The following is a 25,067-nucleotide window of genomic DNA, read 5'->3' as shown; positions in this document are numbered from 1 at the left end:
ATAGGACTTGCTGAACACTGCCCTCAGATCAAGGTATGTCGACGGCACTCCAGATATGTCCGCATTTTCATCCTGCAATGAAACATAATACTGGTCAGGGGAAACAGCAAAGTTAAGATTGTATGTTAAGCAACCGACAATAAGGACTCCAAGCAAGAACAGTGTTGTTTGACCAATCGATGTGTGGGATGTGCTTTACCAAAAATGGATGCCCCAACACTACTGGAGCTGATGGAGACAGAATAAGGAGAACTGTTCCATATGATTCCTGGAGATAAAAGTGACCGGCTCAGTGGAATGAGTGATGAAGGACAGTGGTGTTCCGCTCAGGGTATGGCCGTTGATAGGTTCATCCAGTTGAAATGTGGGAAGTCGACATTTGGATGGAAATTCAAGGTCCATAAAATTACCCTCAGCACCAGAGTCAATAAAAGCAGAAACCTTATGAGAGGCCAATCCAAACTGCAGTCCAGCCGGAAGAAGTGTCTGAAGTCCATGGGATTTATCTAAAAGTGTTGTGCTTGCCAGTAATCCCTCTACTACTGACGAGCAATATCTTTCAATGGACAGGCTACAGTAAGGTGACCCGGGGCAGCACAATACAAACACAGTCCATTAATAAGGCACCACTGTTTCTGATTTGAGTCCAGGCGACTTGTATGGTCAGGTTCATGGTCAGGTCAAGATTCAGGCAAGTAGGCTGGCGAGGCAGAGCGAGCAGGATGATCTACCGCCAAAGCAGGTGGAAAGCGGCGTCTGTGGTGATGGCGATGTAGACCGAGGCGTTGATCGACTCGAATAACGAAATCCACCAAACTGTTGAAGCATGAAGGTAAATCCAATGAATAAATCTCATCTAAAATGTCATCAGAAAGCCAATGCAGAATGCGATTTTTGAGGCATTCCATTCACAAGAAGCAGCAAGAGTGCGAAACTTAATCGCGTAATCCACAACACATCAACCTCCTTGGGAGAGTCTCTGACCTTGAGCCGAGTGATCAAACACAAGGTGGAGCTCTGAAATAAATGAAATGAAGCGCAGCAGGCATGCTGGTTGTCCCATGTAGCAGTGCCCTATTCACCAGCCCTACCAGTGAGGAGTGTAATGACACAAGCCATCTTCTTTGTGTCTGAGGCGAACGTGGAGGATTGCAATATACAGCACAGGGAACACCATGAGATGAATGCGCTGCAGGATTCAGCCTTACCTGAATACAGGGTAGGATACGGAATGTGTGCTTCAAAACGTCCAGAATACACAGGCGTCACGTGATGGAACCTCCCGCGCAGATTCAGGAGTTTTGAGAGGGGCGGAGAGATGAGATTGGCGAGATGTGAGGCCATCACCTCCAAAGCCTGGTTAATGGCAGAGATCTGGTCTTGCTGACATCCCAGCAGAACTCCCTGCTGAGAAAGGGCAGAGCGAAGAGTGGAATCCTCCGCTGGGTCCATGTTGGGGGCAGATTATTCTGTAACATGTAGGTCCTGGACAGAATGACCCAGGAGCAGAGGTAACCATTCAAAAATGATTTATTAAAAAAGTCAGTAATGCGCCACCATGCAGAGTAGAGAGTAGTGCGTCAGTGGAGTGTGTGCGTTGTGGAAGTCAGGAGGAGCTTTGCAGAATCCTCCGTAGAAGTGATGAGAGATGTCCAGTGGACAATCTGAGCAACAGCAGAAGTATAGATCTCCGGCACGCAACAATAGTGCAGAATTCCTTTGTGGATTACCAGGCTGAACTCAGCGAAGACTGGAAGGCAAACCACAACCCGAACAATGTGGGCAAACCAACAGAGTGGCAAGACAGGACCAGCTAGACAAGGAGAGCGAGGTTAGTACTCAATTTAGCATAATAATAATCTGGCAAAGAAACCAACCAAACAAGATGATGAATATGTAGGGAGTGCAATCAGGCTGGATTAAGTGTTGCCCGACAAGTAATCACTGGCATGATCGGCGGCGCCCTGAGAACAATGAACATTCCCATGGAAACGCCGATCATGCCAGTCGAGTGTGCCTGCGAAACACGAGGGAGGGAAAATAACAAAACAAACCTGTGGGCTTTCCAGAACAGTGACACAATCTTTCTTTCTTTTTCTTTTATTCTATAATCACTTTTATGCCACAAATCTCAATTTCTATCTCATTAAATATTAAGTGCACGTTTTCAGAAATATTGGCAGTAGATTTTCCTCATTTGTTATTCTGAACAATGTGTAGAGGATGAGAATGACACTTTCAGAGGAATGTCTTTAGTTTGCAACAAAAAAAAATCAAAACAAATTAATCTGAGAGAGACACCTTGACACAACAATGTACATTTTAATTGAAAACACAAATCAATTTCTGTCTAGTAGATTGATCTAACTGCTTAAATAATTACCTCTGTTTGTTTTGTTCACCTTTCCTCACAAAGCAATTAAACTAATGTTTTAATTTCTTTAATTTGATCTTTTCAGATGTAATTGTTGCTTGTGTGCCTCACAGGGCTTTGAGTTTAATGCGTTTGTGCTGTTTCTCTGCCAATATGAATAAATAATTCAAGCAATGGGTATAAGCACAAATGATTAACAGTGCTTGTAAATATGCTCATTTATTGCATGTCGGGGAGACCAGGGCTAGTTGTCCCACTTTGTACTCTAGTAAATATTTCTCAGGAAGGTTATTTATGAAAAGTCAAACAAACCTTAAATTCTTGACTACAAAATATGCTTTTGATCATTTCCACTGTTGTTACACAGGAACAATGAACACACTTTGACAGCTAAACACTCTAGTCTAAACACAATTTTGAAATGTTGAACAAAATGAAATTAATCAAACTTAAATCATTTGTTTTTATCTTATATTATTAAATATAATTCAATATGATGGAATTTTGTTATGAAATTTAAATGTGTAAATTATTCCTATAATTCCTGTAACCATTTATCAACCTATTAGAGGTTTACGTTTTAACAGTAATATAATTATAAAACACAATTATTAATTTAGTAATATTCATTAATGTTAATTTACCAAAATACTATTGTTCATTGTTTGTTTATATTAGTGAACTGCAATAATACAGCCGTAATGTTAACATATAGAACCTTTAATATAGAAATGGATCAGTATGTGAAGAAATCAACATTAATGAGTGTGTGTGTGTGTGTGTGTGTGTGTGTGTGTGTGTGTGTGTGTGTGTGTGTGTGTGTGGACGTGTATTTATCACTTTATGGGGACCAAATGTCCCCATAAGGATAGTAAAACCTGAAATTTTTGACCTTGTGGGGACATTTTGTCGGTCCCCATGAGGAAAACAGCTTATAAATCATACTAAATGATGTTTTTTGAAAATGTAAAAATGCAGAAAGTTTTCTGTGTGGGTTAGGTTTAGGGGTAGGGTTAGGTTTAGGGGATAGAATATAAAGTTTGTACAGTATAAAAACCATTATGTCTATGGAAAGTCCCCATAAAACATGGAAACACAACATGTGTGTGTGTGTGTGTGTGTGTGTGTGTGTGTGCTTTTTTTGTCAATATAAATGATATTTAATAAAATCAAAACAAAAACCAACAGGCATTACAGAAATATGATGCAACTGAAATTCAGAGTGTAGTATTTACAAAATAATTATAATTTTCAATGACACTTTTGTGTCATTGAAATTTTGACTGTTTTGAGATGTAGCCTTTGTGACAACTAGCCCCGGTCTCTCATAGTTTGCAGTATTTTCAAGATAATTAATAGATGTTTATCACACCTGCTTCCAAAAACCAAAGAACAGTATGATTTAATTAGTCATATGTAATTAATGTAATTAATGTGATAAAGTAACTCTTGGAGAAATAGTCACTGCGCGGCTGGGAATCTGCAGCGGTGGCAGATCTCCTCTATGAGGTCATGTTGCACATCATTCACGATGAGAGAATGCATTGTTGATGTTTTTAAGACACACCGGTCTGAGAGTTTGCGTGTCCCTCACAATGAATGTGCTGCCTTAGAAATGTGCCTTAAATTGACCACAGTGAACAATGCGGTCAGCATACTTTACTGGGCAGCCTTTATGCCGTGGATTAGTTTCACCTTAGTGACCTGGAGTTCAGCAAAAATGTTTTCAAAGAAGCTTTACACATCTACATGGGATGTGCAGTTAACTGAATGGAAAAACAGCTGGTTAGAGGCTTTGAAAGGTTAATGGAATAATTTCATACTTTATAATTTAGTGGAAACTGGGAATGGTTGTAACACTTTTTTCTTCAGCGCCTGTAACTCACTGAATTTTTGAGCTAGAGTTCTCAAACGTTTATACAAAGTACCACATTAGTTTTCTACAAATGGCACCAATTCAAACCTCTACAAGACTATCACAGACCTCATGAGTTGATGTCAAATACATCTTTCGGGGTGGGTTGTAACACATGCTGGGGTCAGTTGTAACAATCAGACAAAAGAAGCATAATCAGAGGACACGTCATGCAATGTGCTTCAAATGAGGTTTATTGAAATAATAGAACAATCCAGAACAATGTCTCTCTTTCTCTGTGACTGACCATAACTCAAATCCACTTTCTGTTTGACTTAGGCGCATGTGTGTGTGTGTGTGTGTGTGTGTGTGTGTGTGTTCTTAATCAGAGTCAAGACGTGACAAATGAATGTTGGTAACCCTGAAGTGCAGGCTTGGTGGACCCAGAGACTGCATAGAGCACATTTTACGCACACTTCCTTAGGCTTCGAGTTGCCAAATGGCTCCATACAGATAACACATATCTGTGATAACACAGATAACACATCTCTAGTGGCTAACCTGTCATATGCTTACCTCACGTGGAGTCGGTCCATAATACAGAGTCAAACAGTCAGCTAACACCTCCTCCTGCACCTCAGAGAATACTTTGTTGCTGCTCCAGTAACCTACACTGGGAAGATCAATGGACCATATCTGCAGTGATTTGCAATATCAGTTCACTGTTTCATGGCAGATCCCATGTGCCTTCACAACTGCTCTGACTGACTCGCCCTTCTTTGTGACCTCATCAGATGCTTTTTTAAAACTTTGGTAGGCACACCTCTGTCTGCCTTTCTTTTCCACTGCCTAGGCATCCTGTAAAATTATTAAAATCAAGAATGTGTTCTTAGCTGTATGTAAGGGGATGATTGTAACACCTTTTGAAGATGTGTTACAACCCACCACATTGTTTACTAGCTGTATTAGCATACAGCTAGTGATTAGTGGTTTGAAATTAGCAGGGGGGGAAATGCAAACATTTTACCTGAGAAACTACAATTTAATCTAATACACGTCATATGATTTTATCTGCAATAGTAGAAGTAACAAATATAGGATTGTTACCTCAAAATCAGTTTATCTCTATAGAGTCTGCATGCACCTTTTTCCAGCCGTGACAAACACCATGTGGAATTGGGGAGGAAGTGGGTAAACACTGAAATAATCATATGACTCTTATCTTATCCCTGATGGAGGAATTGGTGGTGTTACAACTCTTTCCATGTTACAACGATAACCGGTCTCCCCTTAAACCTGTGTGCTGTCATTTTTTTCTGTGGAAAGCAAAAGGAAAATCTTCATGCAGCTCTTTTCCAGACACACAGTTCATAGAGACAACGACTGCCAAGTCCAAACATTAAAAGAAATCATAAAAGTAGTCCATGAGACTTGTGTGCTATATTCCAAGTCTTCTGAAGCCATACAATAGCTTTGTGTGAGGAACAAACTGAAATTTAAGACCTTATTCACAGAAAAATGTCCCTTCTGCTGCAGCTTTGAGTCTCATGCTCACAACACATGCAAAAAACAATGATGTGGCAGGGCCGGGAGGCATAATTAGCCTAATACGGTTGTGTCACGTGACACGGTGTGCCACAATTCTAACCCTTAAATGACAGTCTCGGTCTTGTGAACAGTATTCAGTTGATTTTAACTTATTTAAATAATGTTTTGCATATATCATACAACATCCATGCATGTGGACGATGTTAAATCTACTTCACTGCAGCATGCGACGAGAGTTTTTTTCTCTGAAACCCTCCTCCACCCCAGCTTCACTTGTCTAGATCTGTGTAACAGTTAAAGGACGGGCAAGGAGGAGGCGAGAACCGGCTTTTCAATATAAATAATAGTTTAATGATAAACTTAAAAGAAGTCACAAACACACATGACGTACATGTCCATAAACGGTCTCTCTCACCCGCACGATCCTCTGCAGTCGACCTTTAACGCTCACGGAGGCATAATTAGTCTAATACGGGACCCGGGTGTGTAGGATCACGACCCGGCCCCGCCCTCCGCCCTGCCACAATCTGCTACATGGGCATTGTTTGTATGCTCGATGCAACATATCTTGTGTTTTTCTAATTGTACAGCAGCACCAGGTCCACATGCTTCACTCCGTATTTCTTTGTATTTTCTAGCAGCATAGCAGTTCTAGTCAGCAAGGACCAATTTCCAGTCATTATGTCATTCACAGATCTAAATCGTTCCGAGAGTTGTTATGGCTAAACTACTCTTATGCTTATCCTTTTATATTCTGTGAAAAAAAAAACATGTTAGGACTTGATGATAAGTAAATAAGTCTATTTGAACCTTTAAAACATAATAACTATTGACCTAAAATATGAATCTTTTATTATTAAAAGCGAAACCACTCAGATGATGTACAGGAATATGCAAACTAAATGACATGATAAATTAGCATATCTTGGCAAGATTTCGGGGAAATGCAAACACTCAAAATAAATAAATAATAATAATGATTCCTATTTTTAAGATTTAACCATTTCAATTTCATAACAATATTCCATCAAAATGAAACTGATAAAACATCAAATATTTAGTTTATTATTTCATTTCACTAAAGATTACTCATTTAAATTTTGTTATGAAATTGAAATGCATAAATCTTCAAATATTTGTTTGTGTGAATGCTTCTACAGAACATGCAACAATATATTTTCATCAGTCCTTTTACTGCAATACTCTCATTTACTATTTATTATACAGCTAAATGACACTTATTTACTACTTTAGAATAGTCATTATTACAGATGTTCCGTGATCTCTCCACAGTGACAACTTAACAGACAATAAATCCACCAGGAACATTTAAACTAAAAACACACCACAACTTTGTCCACAGTGGCGGTATAAAAGCAGAGTATATTCCAATAAAGCAAAATACAAACTAACATTATTTCCCAAGCCGATTCCACAGACAATATGAAACACACTTGATTTATCTGCTCGCTTGTATTTCAGTCGAATGAGTACATAGAAAAACCCAAACCTGTTTTCCTAAATGTTGAAATTGTCTAGGAGCAGAATAATTTAAGTTATTTAAGACTGTTCTTGCACAAAGTGCAACAGAAATGATTAATACTCATAAATTAACGGCAGATGGCTACACAGAAAATGTCCTGTAGGTGGTGCTACAGGTATGAAGGGGACTTGAAATCCTCAGGTACGTCACTGTCTAGTTTGCAGATAACCTTGTAGATGGCTTTTTTCCAGGAGGGGTCGGAGTCTTTCGTGAGTGAAATGGCGCTGTAAAACTCCTGCAGTGTGATTTCAGCAACCTCCAGGAATCTGTCTGGAACCTGATTGAAAAACAGAAACAAACAGTCAGTATACACAGTAGCATCACAAACAGACCTGAAATGTTTGCAGTAATATTTACAGGATAGTCGCTAGTGAACGGTTTGAGACTGAATGAATTGTTGTGGTGCCATCAGCCAATCAGTGTTGTCATGATGTCATTGTCCTGCAGCTTCAGGCCACGTGCAAAGGCAGCCGAGTAACTGTCTTTGAGATGAATCGGAACAGATAAGAGAACTCCAGGTTTTATTGATCTCTTTGTATATTTCTCACACAGTCTGGTCCTGGCATTTGTTCAAAAGTCTATCTACTGATCTACTTTTTTGTGGATCATTTCATTCTAAAGCCATCTCAATGGGAATCCACATGATCGTGAATTTCGCGTGATGGACTTCAGGTGGCAAAGAATTTCCCCCTGCGGATTTCGTCTGTAGTTCAAGTTTGGTGAACTTTGACAGGCGGATTTTCAAAAAGGGCTGGGTAAAAAATTCCAATCACGGCCTTTATTAAAACATTAAAATACTCACTGTTTCAGAAGTGTAGATACAAGACATAAACAATATGTGTGTTAACATGATTTTACTGTCATTAAATCACTTAATAACCACATCTGTGGAACGATATAGACAATTTGACTACTTCGTTGCCATGACGATGTAATTTTAACAAACCCTAAAATGACTGTAAAAATAACAATTTAAACAACATAACAGCTCAAATAATACATAAGTTTTAACAGAATTAATGAAAGTGCTTTTATAAAATTATAAGCTTCACATTTCTGCCTTTTAAACCTCCAAAAATGGACCCCATTGACTTCCATTGTAAGTGTCTCACTGGAACACACATTTGTGCTTTTTATTTTAAAGAAAAGTATAAATACATTTCTGTGGTAATCATCAACATTAAGTCAAAAATGCTGTCGACTGAACCCGGAACATTCCTTTGAACCCCAAGATCATTCCCCAAGGGGGACGTCCTACCCTGGTCTGAAGAAGAAACAAGCTCTTTGCCCACCCTAAAAATCAAAATGTCACCCCAAAGTTTGCATCCTTGTACCGGCCCTGCTTCCAAGACTATTTTTGTGATTTTGACAAAACCTCATCTGTATTAGCTAGCTAGAGAGTGTTACATTAGTGTTAAGTTTAAATCGTCAGGATTCGCAACAACGATAATCAAAGCATAACAGAAATTCAAATGTTTACGTTTGTGAGGCATAAAAACACATTTTAAGATCATCCAAGGTAAGATTTAGTGATCAGACATTTCTGTCTGCTGACTCGAAGCTCTCTCACTCTGGCCCTGGAGCAACCCTTATTATTGAGTGCAGACTTCCCTTTGACTTGCATTGTTAGAATTCTCCAAATGTAAAGGTTAGGGCAACTCATGGCCGGGTCTAAGGGATTGCTGGGCCCTCCGAGATTTTCCTTGTGCCTCTCTGAAACTTCTGATGCCCACCAGATCAATGCCCCAACACAAGCAAAATTATCAAGAAGGAGTACCTTGGTCCAAGGAAGAGATCAACAGTTGCCCACCCTAAAGGTCAAAATGCTGCCCCAAAGATGATATTCTAATACGCCCCCTGGGGCAACTTCAGGAGTGATTCCTGTATTCCGTACATACATGGAGCGATACTTTAGACAGAGGATGCACGAAGTTAAATGCGGTTCAGTCTTGCACAACTTTGCATGTGTACGTGGCCTTTGTCTAAATCAATACATTTGCTTCCAGCCTTTGATGTTATAATAACCCACAGATGAAGGGCAGTAAAAGGCAAGTGTGTTCACGCATGCTTACGAACTGTTAGTACCCACAGAACTCTGAATCAACACTGTGGAATCCATGATGTTTTTGTACCATCTTCAATGTTCTTCTTTGCTCTTTGTTCACAGTGGCAATAAACCAAATACAGTGTCAGAATCATTAGATGCCCGCTCTGGATGGACGCTTTGATTTTTTGCAGCGTGTCGCTTCAAACTTAACTGCTCGGAAAATGCGTGAAGAACTCATTCCCATCGCAGGAATTCACGCCGTGCTTAACATCATTTTGAAGGACGTGGTTTCTGTGGGAAGAAGGTGGATCTATCCGGCAGCATTATTTCCCCGAGAGTGGCTTCGCTTGCCATTGACTGCTTCTCCAGACACAAAAGGGAGACCCTGGGAATGGAATGTCTTGGTGCTGAGGTAAAGACAACTGTCTCTGCACGTTCCCATTGGCCGTCCGTTCGCTCTGGGGATTTCTGGCTTCTTTCGCATCAGTAGCAATACAATCGGCAGTCAGGCGTGCTCAGCGCGTAATCTCAAGTTGTTTTTGCAAATTCTGCGGCTTCCTCTTACCACAGTTTGATGCGGCAGCAGCAACCCTGGCCGCTGGGATAACGGCACAGATACAGGTGGGGCGTGACACGGGTCAGGACGAGGACACACATCATACACAGCCAACGAATCCACATATCTCTCATAGCCGGGCCGATGTGCATATATAAACCGGATGTTCCTGAGCTCAAACAAATAATTTAATAGTCTCACTTGGAATCTGTGCCGTCAAATCTGACTTTCAGTTTTCAGCAATACACGCATTTCTAAACATCATTTGCCAAATGCTTGTTCCTTCGTGAAATATTTTCTCTAATTTGATGATGCATTCAACTACCAATAAGAGTGTACTGTTGTGTTCCCTGCTCCACTTAACATATTGTAACGAACCAAACTTTTGTTTTTGTATAGGCCTTATGTGTGTTTCTTTAATGGGTGTTTAAATGGTATCAGTCCAGTCTTCTTGGGGGGTGGGGCCTGGGAAAGTCCCACTCTGTTCTTCCTGAGATTGGGTGAGGGGGGAAGTTTGTGCAGCTAGTCTGGGTGCAGGTTAATTTGTGGACACATAGTACCCGAGTGTTGAACGGCGTGGGAATGAACCATAGAGCTACTTTAAAAACGTGCCTGAGAGTCCTGACCCTTACAAAAGATCTAGAGTTGCCGCAAACTTGCTGCTAATTATTTTCACACGCAAATGAATTTGTTATTCGCCACAAATGTTTGGATAGAAGTTTGCAGCTCTTTACCGGTAGTGTTGAATCTGCAGCAAACCTTTGGCAACAATGAAGAGTTTGCTGCCAAGCTCATTTGCATGTGAAAATAATTGTAAGTAATTCAACTGCAGTCAAAATAGTTAACTACACTACACTCCCCTAGTGAAAAAGTAATATACCAAATTGTATTTAAAACCTATTTATTTCATGATAAGTATACGACAATAACATATCTACTGTATGTACTAATTAAATTGCACTTATTTCATGCTTTCTTCAAATGCACACAGAGAAAATTTGATCAATTAAAATGAAGTGATAAAGTAGTATACAAAAGCAATTACATTAAGTTCACATATAGTGTACTTTATGAAAGTACACTTGTTAGGTGCTCGTTTCCATCCTATGATTCTACAACTTGTTTGAACAGTGTTAAATGCATCTGTCAAAATAATGTTCTTCACGCACAAAAAAATATTATTTCTCTATTAAATCAGTCTCAATCAGTCTTTGTTTGTGTCTGCATTCAACAACGTTGCACAAGTACAGTTTGCCCTGTGTTTTATTCCATTTTTAAAGCAGCACGTTGCAGTCGATATTGTGTGACTTGAAGTTGTAAGGGTTAAAGTAATTTCCTCATCCCCAATAATAGGGTGCAAAGCAATACTGTATGTTCAATCTTGTCTTACTTTGAATTAAGACAAATTTCCCCCTTGAAAGAAGAAAAATAACAAAACCAACAGAGAATGTACAACTGTTAATTTGCTTGTTAACAACGTGCAATCTGTATATGGTCATTCTAGCACTATCACGCAAGTCATATCATGTTATAACTATCTACATAAACATCCTATGTGTTACAACTACATAGGATTATGTTTCTTTCCAGGAATCAACTGTAACGTCTGTTGATGTTTCTGCTTGGGGACTTGCTATTGGTTGTTGTGTTTGCATAATTAATGAGGAAGGTCTGTGTAGGTTTTACATTTACATTTATGCATTTGGCAGACGCTTTTATCCAAAGCGACTTACAGAGCACTTATTACAGGGACAATCCCCCTGGAACAACCTGGAGTGTCTTGCTCAAGGACACAATGGTGGTGACTGTGGGGTTAGAACCTGTGATCTTCTGATTAACAGCCCTGTGCTTTAGCCACTACGCCACCACCACTCACTTTGGGGACTGTTTGGTGGTTTTATTAACTAACATTTAAAAGTAATTGGGGTTGTAGTTATGTTTCGAGTGAAAATGAAAAGGGATTTGTCATTGAATAAATTGTGCTTAAATATATTATTTTAATACTCACAATTTAATATACTGTCCATCTTTTATACGGTCAAAATACCCTTTTGGAAAAGAACTTGGCAACACAACAAGCTACAAACATTAGCTCATTAGTGGAAAGGCTAAACTAACACAGTTGAACTACTGTAATGTTACAGAGAAATGTTAATATTGTTGCTTTTTATAGTCACTCCTCAACATGCATGTATAGATCAATACCTCCCATGTAACACACGTAAAGGCGTACACACCTGGAAGTCGTTGGCTTTGTTGTAGTGCATGTTGAGTGCGCGGAACAGCTCGGACTCTCTGCTGACGGAGATGTCTTTCACATCATTCACACCGTCTATGATGGCCTGACGAGCAAACTTCTCCATCTGGATGTAGTAGAACTCTCTGAAGTTACTAAACCACTTGATCAGCTGAGACGTGATGCAGCGATTGAACTAGAACACATTTCAAATTGAGAAAATAGGAGTTCCAGGAAGCTTGTAAAAAAAATTCAATAAAAAAATGAAAACATCATTTAAATTACAAAAAAATACAAATAAAAACTAAATAAAAGAAATGGACCATTTCTGCTCATTAGTGTAATTACAATTCCACCTGCATGCTGGATGCTAAAACAAGTGAAATCCCATAGACTTATACTGAAGGAGGAACCCACGTCATATCTAGAGACCAGAACATCAGAGAGACTTGAGAGTGGATTCTTTTGACGTGAACCAGTAAGATGCCACCTAGCAACAAAGTGTAACACCCTAGCAACCACATAGCAACACCCTAGCATCATGGCAGTGAGTTTTGGATGGGCACGTACCACAAAAATTTTCCTCTGTGTGAAATGTGAAAATCTAGTTTTGGATATTTGTTGATGTTTCTATGGCAATGATCTATGGAGGACCAAATGAATATATATTAAATATATAATAACTATTTAAAGAAGTAATTAAATACATAATGAAATAGTTAGAAATCTATATAAAATAACAGAATGAATCATTATGTAAACCAATAAATGTCCCTTGTATTTCATTTTAGCACTAAAAATGTTCATGTACTTCTGGACATCGTCTATTAAGGGCGTCACCTTCAGTTGAATGTCCAATTGACCCTTCACTAAGCTCCGCCCCCCTTAGTTACTGTTGCTCTCTCTGATAAGCTCTGCAGATCTCCCCATTGGAACGGATGGGAGATTGCATGAACAACACAAAATATCCTCAAACAGAATGGATAATATTTTACATGGGCTGGTATGAAGAGTGACATTAATGCATATTCATTTTGTTAAAGAAACTGTTAAATTACAATTTAATGTAATTTGATTAAAAACTGTGGAGACTGTGAATCAGAATGAAGGCAAACGCTTATTACAGTCACTTGAAAAGAGAAAAACTATTTAATACTGATGACACATCTAACAATATCAGCGTAAGTGAACAGAGCTGTTTATAACGTCTCATAACACATTCATTTTGATGCAGTGAATGTTTATTTACTATCGCTTTTATTATGACTTGACTCAACACATAAATGAATAAACGTTCAGTTATTAGCTTTCATTTATCTTGGAGTAAATGTAGGTGTCCTTGCAGATGTTACATGTTCATTTGGGAATGAGAACTGACACGGTTTAATCCAGAACATGCTCTTCTCCAGATTTATTTAAAAATATAGAAAAACACTGAGTGTATCCTGTCTGGGTAACTCGTGTCACTATTACAAATGACCCGGCAACAATGTGTTTTATAAATAGTCTTGATTATTTTGATAAAATCCCGCTTAAAAGTTCTCAAACACACATTAATCCCATAGACTGTCATTGGAAAATTGCAAACGTGTGTCAGAGTAATGGCGCTGGGCAACAGTTGCTAAGACAGGATTGGTCAGATGTGCATTTCACACATCTCACAGAATCAACAGTTGTGCATGTTGTACATACTGCGAATTTCAGCATTTATTTTGCCCGACTTTTCCTTTACATTTTCTATATGGGTTAAAATGAAGCGATAATCAATGTTTTAATTGCTAACTTGTACAAAGTATTTAGTAAAGTGTATTTAATGATTTGTTTAAATATTTATTCATCATCACAAAACGGAATTGCAAAAATTATTGTCCAAGTTCGGAATTACGTACTACCATATTTCTACCATATCTGGGCAGATATATTAAGAGTAGTGTGGGTATAAACTCAGCCATTGACTGTTTTTAAACAGCTTTACCAATCATTCCCCTTCTGCCATTGTTAAAAAAAATAATATTTCCCACCCCAAACTCACACCATTGGTTGAGTCAATGTTGCTTTGTCATGATGCTCAAACTAATGGAGCACACTTTTGAAAGCGCCACAAAGCCAGTCAACCTACACCTGTCTTATAGTTGTCTCTGCATATTAAGCTGGGATAGGAGAAAGTATTTTAACATCAGTAACATTTGACACTAAAACTATTATTCGGCAATTGAATAGTGTTTAATCAGCTGTAATCACGCCTCGTCGTTCCCACCCGATGTCTTGCACACACAATCACAGCTATTCAAACAGCAGCTGACACACATGTCTTCACATCAGCTCTGTTATTATAACAGCTCATCCGCTAACAGAGAGGAACAGAGAGCTAAAACAATCCCTGAAGGGCTGAACTTCTTCTGCGGACTGTGAGAAACCACGGATCGAGGGGTCAGAAGGAAGATTCTTTCTCAGTGAGTTTGCTTGATCGGAATGGAGTCAGACACTGGAATTAGTCCAGCCTTTATGTGCCGTGACTTCCCACAGGAGGGTTGGCCTGGGACAAGCAGGAGGTTGGCCTTGACTCTCCTTACTGATCTCCAGGGGTCAGGGGAGCCCAGTTGCCCTGTTATGCCCTGCTACAGCAGGAAAGGAAGGCTCAATGATCAAGATACAAAATTTCAGTGCTATGTGCAGGGGCGGTTCTAGAGGGGTCTCGGACTATATAACACTTACACGGAGTGAATTTCGGTGTCACACTAGACTGATAATGGTACCCTTGCTGACCCCCTGTGAAAAAATCATGGCACTGCCCCTGACAATGTACTAGAACAGTGCTGTGCATTGAGGATTTAAGTTATTATGTGCACAATACTACAAATCTCAGAAGTGTCACGGATCATTTTTAGGAAAAATACTGGGTGCAGATCAAATCTCCAGAATGTACATAACAAATGTATACACTTACTTTTTATTAGATACAAAGAAATGCATATAAACTACGATGGAAACACATTTAACCAATATATTCCTATGTGTCAAAAAAGTCATGTGACTTTGCCTCAACAAGTCATGTGACTGAATCATTCATGCACATCTGGACTAATCAATGGATCAGTATCATCACATAACATCTGAAATGTTTCTCTGGTTATTCTTAAAAATACCAAAATGTGTCATCAAAATGACTTTTACCTCCCAGAGCTGTATGACACGCTTTTCTCTGAGACATAAGGCCGCATAACAGCGTACTGAACTTCATCAGCAGTTCTTCAATAAAATATTGAAGAGATTGCAGAGTTTCCAGATACAGCTGAATTCAAACCCTGGTTTGCATCGGAGTTTTGTCTGACTGCTCATTATCCGGCTTATTGCACGACTACTTGTCAATAAATAAATAAATGGATATGAAATATGGATTTGAGTTCTTACTTATAGGGACCGCAGAGTGACAGGAGAAGTAGGAAAGGTGAGCCACAATACCCGAATGAGTATCAATAAATGGCACGATTGACAAATCATAAGCCAGTATTTCATGAGCTGTGTAATATTGTGCAATATAGAGCAATACATAACAACACTTTAGGGTTAGAGTTATGGTAAATAATGATAAATAACTACAAGTATTGATAACTATTGGCAAGGCATTTAGATTAAGGGTAAAAATCTAAAGGAATATTCTGGGTTGAATATAAGTTAAGATAAATCAACAGAATTTTTGGCACAATGTTGATTAATTTCGACTCGACCCACCTTTTCTTTAAAAGGTTTAAACACAGAAACATGAAGATTATAATTTTATAAAAGCACTTAATTCCCTCATTAATTCCTCTTTTCAAACTCATGTATTATTTGAGCTGTAAAGTTGTTTAAATCACTGTTTTAAGGTTTACGCCGTTATGTCGTCATGGCAACAAAGTTGTTAAATTGAATTACACAAATGCTGATAGAAAGTGATTTTATTGGACTAAAATAATGTATACTTCACACTACACTTCTGAAACAGTGAGTATTTGAATGTTTACAGATTAAACCCCATTGACTTCCATTGGAAGTGTCTCACTGGAACACACATTTATTAATTGTTTTAAAGAAATGGAGGAACAAGTCTAAATACATTTCTTTGGTAATCACACACACACAGACACTCACACAGACACTCACACACACACACACACACACTCACACAGACACTCACACACACACTCACACAGACACTCTCACACACTCACACAGACACTCACACACACACGCACACACACTCACACAGACACTCACACACACACACACACACACTCACACAGACACTCTCACACACACACACACACACTCACACAGACACTCACACACACACACACACACACACTCACACAGACACTCACACAGACACTCACACAGACACTCTCACACACACACACACACACTCACACAGACACTCTCACACACACACACACACACTCACACAGACACTCACACACACACACACACACACAGACACTCACACAGACACTCACACACACACACACACACACACACTCACACAGACACTCTCACACACTCACACAGACACTCACACAGACACTCACACACACACGCACACACTCACACAGACACTCACACACACTCACACACACACACGCACACACTCACTCACACACACACACACACTCACACAGACACTCACACAGACACACACACACACACACTCACACAGACACTCTCACACACTCACACAGACACTCTCACACACACTCACACACGCACACACACGCACACACACTCACACACACTCGCACACTCACACACACACTCACACAAACACACAGCTATACTCGCGCCTCAGCACTCTTCTATTGTTGTGTGGTGAAAGCTTGCGAGCTGAAGGGTTAACGCTCAATAGAAGAGGTGCTGCTCCCTTTGTCTCCTTTCGCTGACTTGAGAAATGCTTCTATTAACTTTGTCAAAGTTAAACCAGTGATTCAGGAACCGTCAAGCCCGACATTCAGGAACATTTGCGCATCCACTTGCTCAAGCATCTATTTTTGTGGTATTATTTTGGGCTTGTTTGCCGAAGCTATTGCAAGCTCTTTTCTGGATTAGAATAACTAGTCTAGTATGATATAAAGTGCATTCTAGACCAAAACTGTGAACGTAACTCATTATTCATTCATTAATCCTCCTAGAATATATCGTGTATTTACTTTTAAGCTATTTGAAACATAATAGGGGACAGCGGGGCTATTTGTCATCATGGAGAAGTTGTCACAAGTGCTATATGTCATTAACTGTTAGGTTTTGAGTAAAAGTTCAAATCCAAAAGTAATAATAATGAGTGGAGAGTGGTTTTTATTTTGGTTTTAAACACCTGTTTGAAAATATGATTTAATTATAACGTATATATAATTTATTTATTCATTTTTTGTCCAGGCTGAAATCTAATATCACATTTTTGTAATAGCTGCTGAGTAAATAAATGAATGAAATAAAACAATGTTGACATACATTAACACAATGAACGTAGATCTTAACTAAAAGCGTGTTAAAACTGTTAATAACTACAATTTCTGTTTGACAAAACAATGGTTTGATTATTTTATGGTTTGAGTACTTTTTACATTTTTGTTCTTTCATTAATTGGTTGTTACTGTAGGCTTTTTAATGGCAGCTTCTATTGTGACAATTTACTCCTTAGGGTAACTTTTTTTTCTGACCAAAAATAGTGAAAATATTTGATTTTTTTTTTTTTGTAGTCAACACTTTAGAGGGAGTGCCTATACAGAAATTGACTTTCAAATATAAACCCACAAATAAAATTCAGTAAATGTAAACAGTGGCAATATTGACCAATATTTTGGTCGAACAGACAAATGAGTAAAAGTGAAGTACCTTAACATCAGGGAAAAAGTTCTTGAGTAAATTTGAGCTGGGGTAACGCGTGTAGAAGAACATCAGTTTGGCTTTCTTCAGATGGTTTGGGGTCAAACCCTCCTGAATGTGAAGAACGTTAAGGCTTCAAAAATATCATTTTCTGGTCATGTTGTGATCAATGTGATCTGAATTAACTTAAAAAAATCACACACAAACAAATTATACATTTTATAAATGAATGCATTTTTTGATAATAAAATCAAATCAAATGAATAAAACATAAACACAGCATGAATTGTTCTCCAAACAAAAAAACATTGATATCTATTGGTCTAAATCAATTCCATTTGGACAGCTCTGTACTGACCAGGGAGTCGATTACCACACGACAGCATGTGCTAACGAGAAAACAAGCTCATCAAATCAGATAAAGACTTCAATTAGAGACCTGCAGTCTGAGCTACTTGCCTCTTATCTGCCGATAGTAATTGCTTTGTTGTGAAACACGAAGTGTTAATATAATCTAGAAATAACATTTTCTCAAGGAGGATGTAAGGTGTCCGCTTACGTCCCGTTACATTCGAGCAGCACTTAAAAATAGTGAAATCATGCATACTGAGGAATTCAACATAGGTCCTCATACTGTATGCTTCCCTAGTGTGAGGTCGCAAACAAAAGTAAAAACTGCAATAAAAGATTCATAAGCTGACAGAAGGAAACACGTTGGTTCTGATGTAGAAACATAAGAACTTAGAGATGCTGCTAATATTTAACCCTCGTTTCTAATCAAAGAATCACTGATCAGACAAAATACATTTTATAAATATAATGATGTTTAAAAGCAAAGCAATATCGGCCCATACGACACGCTGGCCATTGATGTGTATAATGATAGCTGAGAGCTTGCTTTCCACAAACAACCAAAAGTGACCTCTCTCATCCAGTCCAATCACATTGAGAGTGCAGAAACACATTCCGCACCTTTTCAAGTCCGATGGAAAAAAAAAATCAGAGAATTTCCAGAAGAGAAACTGTTGCTTTTTCTGCCTTTGAAAATTGGCTTTTGTTCCTAACAATTCTTATCAAAGCCTTGTATTCCTTTTTATTTGTCTTTTCCTGGACTTAAAGTCATTACTGAGCCCAGATTAAAGAAGATGCTACAATTTTCTTTGGGGTTACAGAGATCAAAGCGAAAATTCTCCTTGAAGTCTGCGTTAGTGGAACAGCACACCGCTGCACTCAATTCAACGATTGTTCGCAGAGCACGAGAGCTGGTCGTTTGTTCAGCAATATCTGAATGTTAACTACTAGATATTAAATAAAGGCAGTCAGCTAAACAAAGAAGGGGATTTTCAAAAGAAGCTCAATATAAACAAAGACCAAAATCCTTAGAAATCATTTAAAAGTAGATTGTCTTCTTGTGACATCTAAAACATGAAATGTATTTCTTTCTGATTGCATTCAAAGGACACTCGTATTAGTTGTGCATCTGCATGCATGCAATAAACATCCTCTGAATTAAATCATACTCATGTAAAAGAAAGATCACGAGTGGGATCGCTTTAATATCTCAATTGTTATTCCTAGACAGCCATGATATCACATGCAACTCCTCTAGAGTTTCAGAAGAGATCTTTACAATGTCTTAAACTGGGCTCAGATTTACCAAGACACCAAAGTCTCACATATGATGCATACATTCATTTTCAGACAGATCTTATGAAAATGACATGACTGTAGTGACATATTTTGCAAAATGATATAACGTGGTTCCATGCACGTGTCGCGGCAGTTCCGAGGATGTCCACTGTGTGGTGCATAAAGCGAGTTAAATTTGATAAAAACAGACATGTTTTTTAAGGATAATGCTCTATAGAGTTTTAAATCTACAAAACTGACGTCCCTTCCCGGAACGTAAACCTAACCGATGAAGCAACCACGTCAATTTGTCTTGCTTCTACGACACTTTTGCCTTTCGTGTCAACTCACGTTCTCTTCAGGACTTGTACCCAGGTCCTTTGCATCGCAAGTGCAATGATCTATCAGTTTGATCACACTCGAACAAGCTTGTAAACGTATGAAGTCATTGTTGTTGTAGCGCCTCTAGTGTTTGTTTCACTAGGAAACTGCTGCGATATGTACAATGAGCAAAGCAAATATACTTTTGCAAATGTAGTTCTAGTAACGTGATTCCATGAGAACAGCTCTATACTCTTGCTACATGTGAACAATTGTCTCATTTGTGTAGCGTTAATTACCCTAATGAATTTAGGATGTGTGTAGCCTGACAATAATGTACTTTTAAATTTAGTGGGATAAGATATAAGAGAGATGTAATATTTTGTGATGACTTTTTAGGTTTATTTTTGGTTTGACAATTCACCTGCTGCGGCCAAAGCATTATAAAGGATATACTGAGTGACATGAAGGAGCTTCTCTCTGCCATGCTCTGCAGATCTCCACACTCCATCTTGACATGTGGGAGGCACAGGGTTTCCACTGCGACTAGTCCAGGAGGTGCTGGGCGATGGTGCTGACCCAGATGCCCAGAAGTCACCTTGGACCTCATGCCGACGCTTCCCCAAGAGTGCTCCATGGAGTCCGGAGATGATCTCTCCAAGGACGGAGGCAGACAAGGCAGTCCGGAGAAGGTAGAATGCGGCCCATATTTCAGAAGGTGCTCAAGGATCTGGCTGTCGTGGAGGGGAGTGTTGTAGCACAACTGGAAGGGAGTCTGGTGGAGAGGATAGGGTCTCTTTACGCCCTGATTGACTGAGTTTAACTGGGTTAGGGAAGGTTTACGAACCACCAGGGATAGAGCTTCGCTCTGGTGTTCTGGGCTGTTGACGGGGGAGCTCTCAAAGCGGTCCGCAGACCCGGATTTGACAATTTCGTCAGAGTCTAACTGCTCCAGAGGGGAATTTTGTTGGGTTTGCATCTCAGATTCAGAGTACTCCGGACTCTGGCAAGGCTGCGGCTCGGATGATTGGTTTAGTAGAGTCATCGAGAGCTCTCTGAAGACCTGGTCAATGCTTTCACTCAAGGTCCTGGTCAGCTCGCATTTAAGAGTCTCCTGAAGGTTTTTCACCTCCCTATCCGATGTGAAATTGTTGTTCAGATGGTCTCTGTATCTGCCACCAAGACATTTGTCAAACATCAGCCGTGGTTCTTGATTATCTTGTTCCGATCTCCCATTTTCCCTGTCCTCGTTCTCAGAGTAATTTTGGTCGTACACATGCAAGATCTTCTCCTGAAGTTGATGCAAGAGACACTGCATGCTTTGGAGCTGCTCCTTCAGTTTGTGACACTCTTCATCTTTGCTTGTCTTGCCTCTGGTGTTGGGTTGTATGTTGGACCGATTGGGTTCCTGGTGTTGGGGAAGCCTCTGTTTGCGTTTGTTCTCCTTCAGAAATTCTCTTCGACACCGCATGGCTTCACATTCATTTTCTTCTCCGTGCGACCTGGAATTGGGCGAGCCTGCCATGCCTCGTATGATGTTCTCCACCCTGGCGCGTTTGGCTTGGAGGTGCTTGCTTAATGGCCGCTCAACATCTGCGCTTAAGAGTTGACTCCCAGGTGACAGATCCTCCATGCTATCATGGAAAGACATGCTGCTCTGGTCCTCTTGAGCAAAATCGGTCATGTTGGATACAGAATTGACCACGCTTGCACCAGACACATTAGCCGAAGGCAGGTAAAGGAGGTTGTTGTCTAGGGAAGTCCGTTTATTGTGAATAGTTTTATGCAGGAGGTGAGATATGATGGAGCCGTTGTGGTAAGATGTGAGGGGCTCGTCGTACTTGCTTCTGCGGAAACAGGGAAGCAGGAGATCGGCTTTGTTGCCATCCATGCAGCTCTTGCTCAGCTTGTGCATGCTTTGTTCAGGCGGACTCAAATTCATGTTCTCACAGGCTGCAGTTGCCGATTCCGTATGCAATAACGAGCCTTAGGAACAGGTGATCTATAATACTATGAAACATATAAGGAAAAGAATTACGGTAACTCTGTACATAAATGCCTCATATGCCACAAACTGCTGTCATTTTTCCTATTACAAAAGCAAACATTATAACATCTGATACATCAATGTGCCCAAGGTGGATTCCGAACAAACGAGAGAGGTGATACTTAATGTTATTAAACATGTATGATTTAGATCTGGTTTTAAAGAATTATGATTGTTCTATTTATTCTATAAAATATTAATATTTAAAGAACCATTCAAGTTTTTGAGCTTCTTTTTTATCTATTATCATTCATCTACAAACAGATGATTAATATACGATTTCATAGTAGGAGAAATATGCAAAATAATACATCAAATACTAAATAACAACACATTATCATTTTGTTTTACAATGTCACTGTTAAATTTAACGTGCATTTTATAATTAGTGTAAATGTAAACACACAAATTTAAACCCACAGTTCCTTCTATTGGTATTTATACACAGATCTTTCAGATTCTCTATACAATGTCAATTTTACATAGAATTAAAAACTATTAGGCTACAATGGAAAAGCTCTAGAGTACATCATTATATAAACACTTTATACATACATACACAAATTGCAAAGAGTAAAAAAGACTCTTTGCCAATTTGCCATTTGTAAACATGTAATATTAATAAATATTAATATATGCATGAAACATGCATGAAACATGCAGCACATACTTGTATCACAAATATTTAAGCATGTATATGTGCACATGCAAATGTATTGTCTACATGTTTATATTTGTAGGTATTTAACATGAACATTAAAGGCACTCAAATAGCAAAGTTTGAGTTTTTAGTCAAGAAGTAAAACTAAGGGCAATATAAAAGCATGCATTCCTATGGGAGAAACTGATGAGAAGAGAAAGCGCGCTTACCTGTTGCTCTGGAGACGCGTGACTGACAGTGTGTGCTGGTCTGGCTCTCTCTCCCTCTGGTGATGTGGGTGCGGCCAGGCCCGCCCCTCGATCGACACACCAGCCAATGAGAAACTAGGAACAGCATAATGAAATAAGTAAACAGATGCAGCAACTGATGCGCTAAGTATAAAGTTCCCATGTTACACATAATGTGGAATGCGAAAGTGGAAAATTTTAATTTAATACAAATGATTTTATTATAAATTATATTATCAGCAAAAGAATAAAAGGTTATCATGAATTTCAGAATTTCTTCCATTGTGCTTCAATGACAGCATGCATTAGAGCTGGAATAAACTCCTATATATTACAATAAATACACAAAAAAATTACACAATATGTATATGCAATATGTGTCATATTATAAGCTGCTTACAGTGACAGTTCAGTAACTATTGCACATGAAGGATTATTGTACAACGCACAAAATATTTTCTTCAATTTCAGGCACTTTCTATGAAGGGCCAAATTATTCAAAAGTAAGCAATTACATAATTATTTAAATAAATTATTTTTTAAATGTATATACAATTATAAAATGAATCATTAAATCACTAAATAAATCAACAAATGTCACTTGTATTTCATTTTGACATTATCTTTAAGTTGATTTCTCATTCACGCATGAGCTTCATGTCTTTTCATTTTCAGGGTTACGGACAGGAGAGATTATGGGAGGCCCCAGGGTACCAGCTCTCAAAAAGATAGACTTATATATATTTAGTAATAATGTAATATATATATATATATATATATATATATATATATATATATATATATATATATAAACATCTTTCATATCATTCTACCCCTGTGCACTATTTACCACTTTTTTAAAGCCTTAAAGGAAATCATATAACCCTGTTTTATTATGATTCAAAGTTAAATATGAATAAACGAGACTTCTTAAGTGTAATGTATATACAGTACACACACATCAACGTCATATGACAATTATTCGTCATAATTGTGACAAGTCCTAATACAGACAAATTGTTAATTATTTATACTGTATGTTAATTAATTAATTAATTAATTAATTAATCAACAGCCAAATTTCATAATTGTGAGAGCCCTGCAAGGACAACCCAAAATAAAATAGATGACACCGAAAGCACATGCTTTTACTGTACATAAACTACAGCACAATTAGCACAAAATGACTAAATCGGATTTTTGCATCCAATTGTCTCTTTAAAAAAATATATATACAAATTTACGGAACATTTTGTAACTCCTTTTCTATCTTTTTTTATCCTTTCTTGATGCAACACGTCTCCAGCATTTTTGATCCGTTTACTATATATTTTACTCTGAAAATTTTTAAAGTTGAACTACTCTTTTTCTCTTTTTTTTTTTTTTTTACGCAGAACACTTAACGGAGGGTTCTTAGAGGACTTTTATTTAAAATAATCACGGAAAAATCAAAAAGCAGGTTCATCATACGTAACCAAAACACACACAGACACACATGCACATATTTTAGCATGTCTGCACTTGGCTTCCTGAGGGTCAGACATGTAAGGAGGCCAAGTACAGACATGCTAAAATACATAATTGGCTGTAATGTATGATTTATCTATTTAAAATATATATTTTTTTCATTAGAACGATGGCTGTTTCTCGTTATAAGAAGTATAACCGGCCGCTTAGGGCACCCTAAACATTTTTATTTCTATTTGTACATAGTTATTTCTATTTATTTATAGTCATTTATTGTTAATTTGTATAATTGTTTATTTGTAACATATTGTTAACTTTTTGTTAATTTATTTTTACTTTATTTTGAAAAATAACTGCCCTACTAGCCCGATAGCGTTTCAAAGATGGCCGCAAGAGTGGAACGAGTTGCTAAAAAGATTTAACATCGCTCAACGACAGTAGTCATCACTTTTCAAAGTAAGTCGTCCTCTTCAATAATGACATTCTGTCATTTACATCATTTATTTCTTCCAACAGTTCCCTTACATTCTCTAGATTGGTTGAAATTAAATTACATTGAAAACTGAAAATCTCTTACTGTACCAAGATCAGCCCGAGCTGCAGTGTGAAAAATATGTGCCTAAATCATGAAACCAGAAAGTCCAAAGAAACCGATAGTAATAGGTGACGCCGACCGTCATTGAGTGAGGTGTCAATACCC

General features: G+C 38.4%; 1 protein-coding gene across 1 annotated transcript; it reads right to left on the bottom strand.

The window, feature by feature from the left end:
- Window positions 1-6,963: 6,963 nt before the first annotated feature.
- LOC127662816 (prospero homeobox protein 1-like) lies at window positions 6,964-25,063 on the bottom strand. The gene is made up of 6 exons (XM_052154174.1): window positions 24,950-25,063; window positions 22,883-22,996; window positions 20,420-21,975; window positions 18,025-18,132; window positions 12,161-12,355; window positions 6,964-7,597 (listed from the first exon to the last, which is right to left on the bottom strand). Exons 3-6 carry the CDS (start codon window positions 21,905-21,907, stop codon window positions 7,430-7,432), a joined length of 1,959 nt encoding a protein of 652 aa, XP_052010134.1. The 5' UTR covers window positions 21,908-21,975; window positions 22,883-22,996; window positions 24,950-25,063; the 3' UTR covers window positions 6,964-7,429.
- Window positions 25,064-25,067: the final 4 nt, after the last annotated feature.

The sequence above is a fragment of the Xyrauchen texanus genome, chromosome 22 (assembly GCF_025860055.1).
Source record: "Xyrauchen texanus isolate HMW12.3.18 chromosome 22, RBS_HiC_50CHRs, whole genome shotgun sequence".
Classification (NCBI taxonomy): Eukaryota; Metazoa; Chordata; class Actinopteri; order Cypriniformes; family Catostomidae; genus Xyrauchen; species Xyrauchen texanus.
The sequence above is the reverse complement of the archived record's forward strand: the minus strand, read 5'-3'. Positions and strand labels throughout refer to the sequence as shown.

Excerpts from the sequence above, each read along its gene's own strand:
- LOC127662816 (XM_052154174.1), bottom strand. The coding sequence starts at position 21,907 with ATGAATTTGAGTCCGCCTGAACAAAGCATGCACAAGCTGAGCAAGAGC. Across the intron at positions 18,133-20,419 it reads GCTCCTTCATGTCACTCAGT|ATTCAGGAGGGTTTGACCCC; the intron begins ATATCCTTTATA and ends AACGTTCTTCAC. Across the intron at positions 12,356-18,024 it reads ACTTTTTCCCTGATGTTAAG|TTCAATCGCTGCATCACGTC; the intron begins GTACTTCACTTT and ends AATGTGTTCTAG.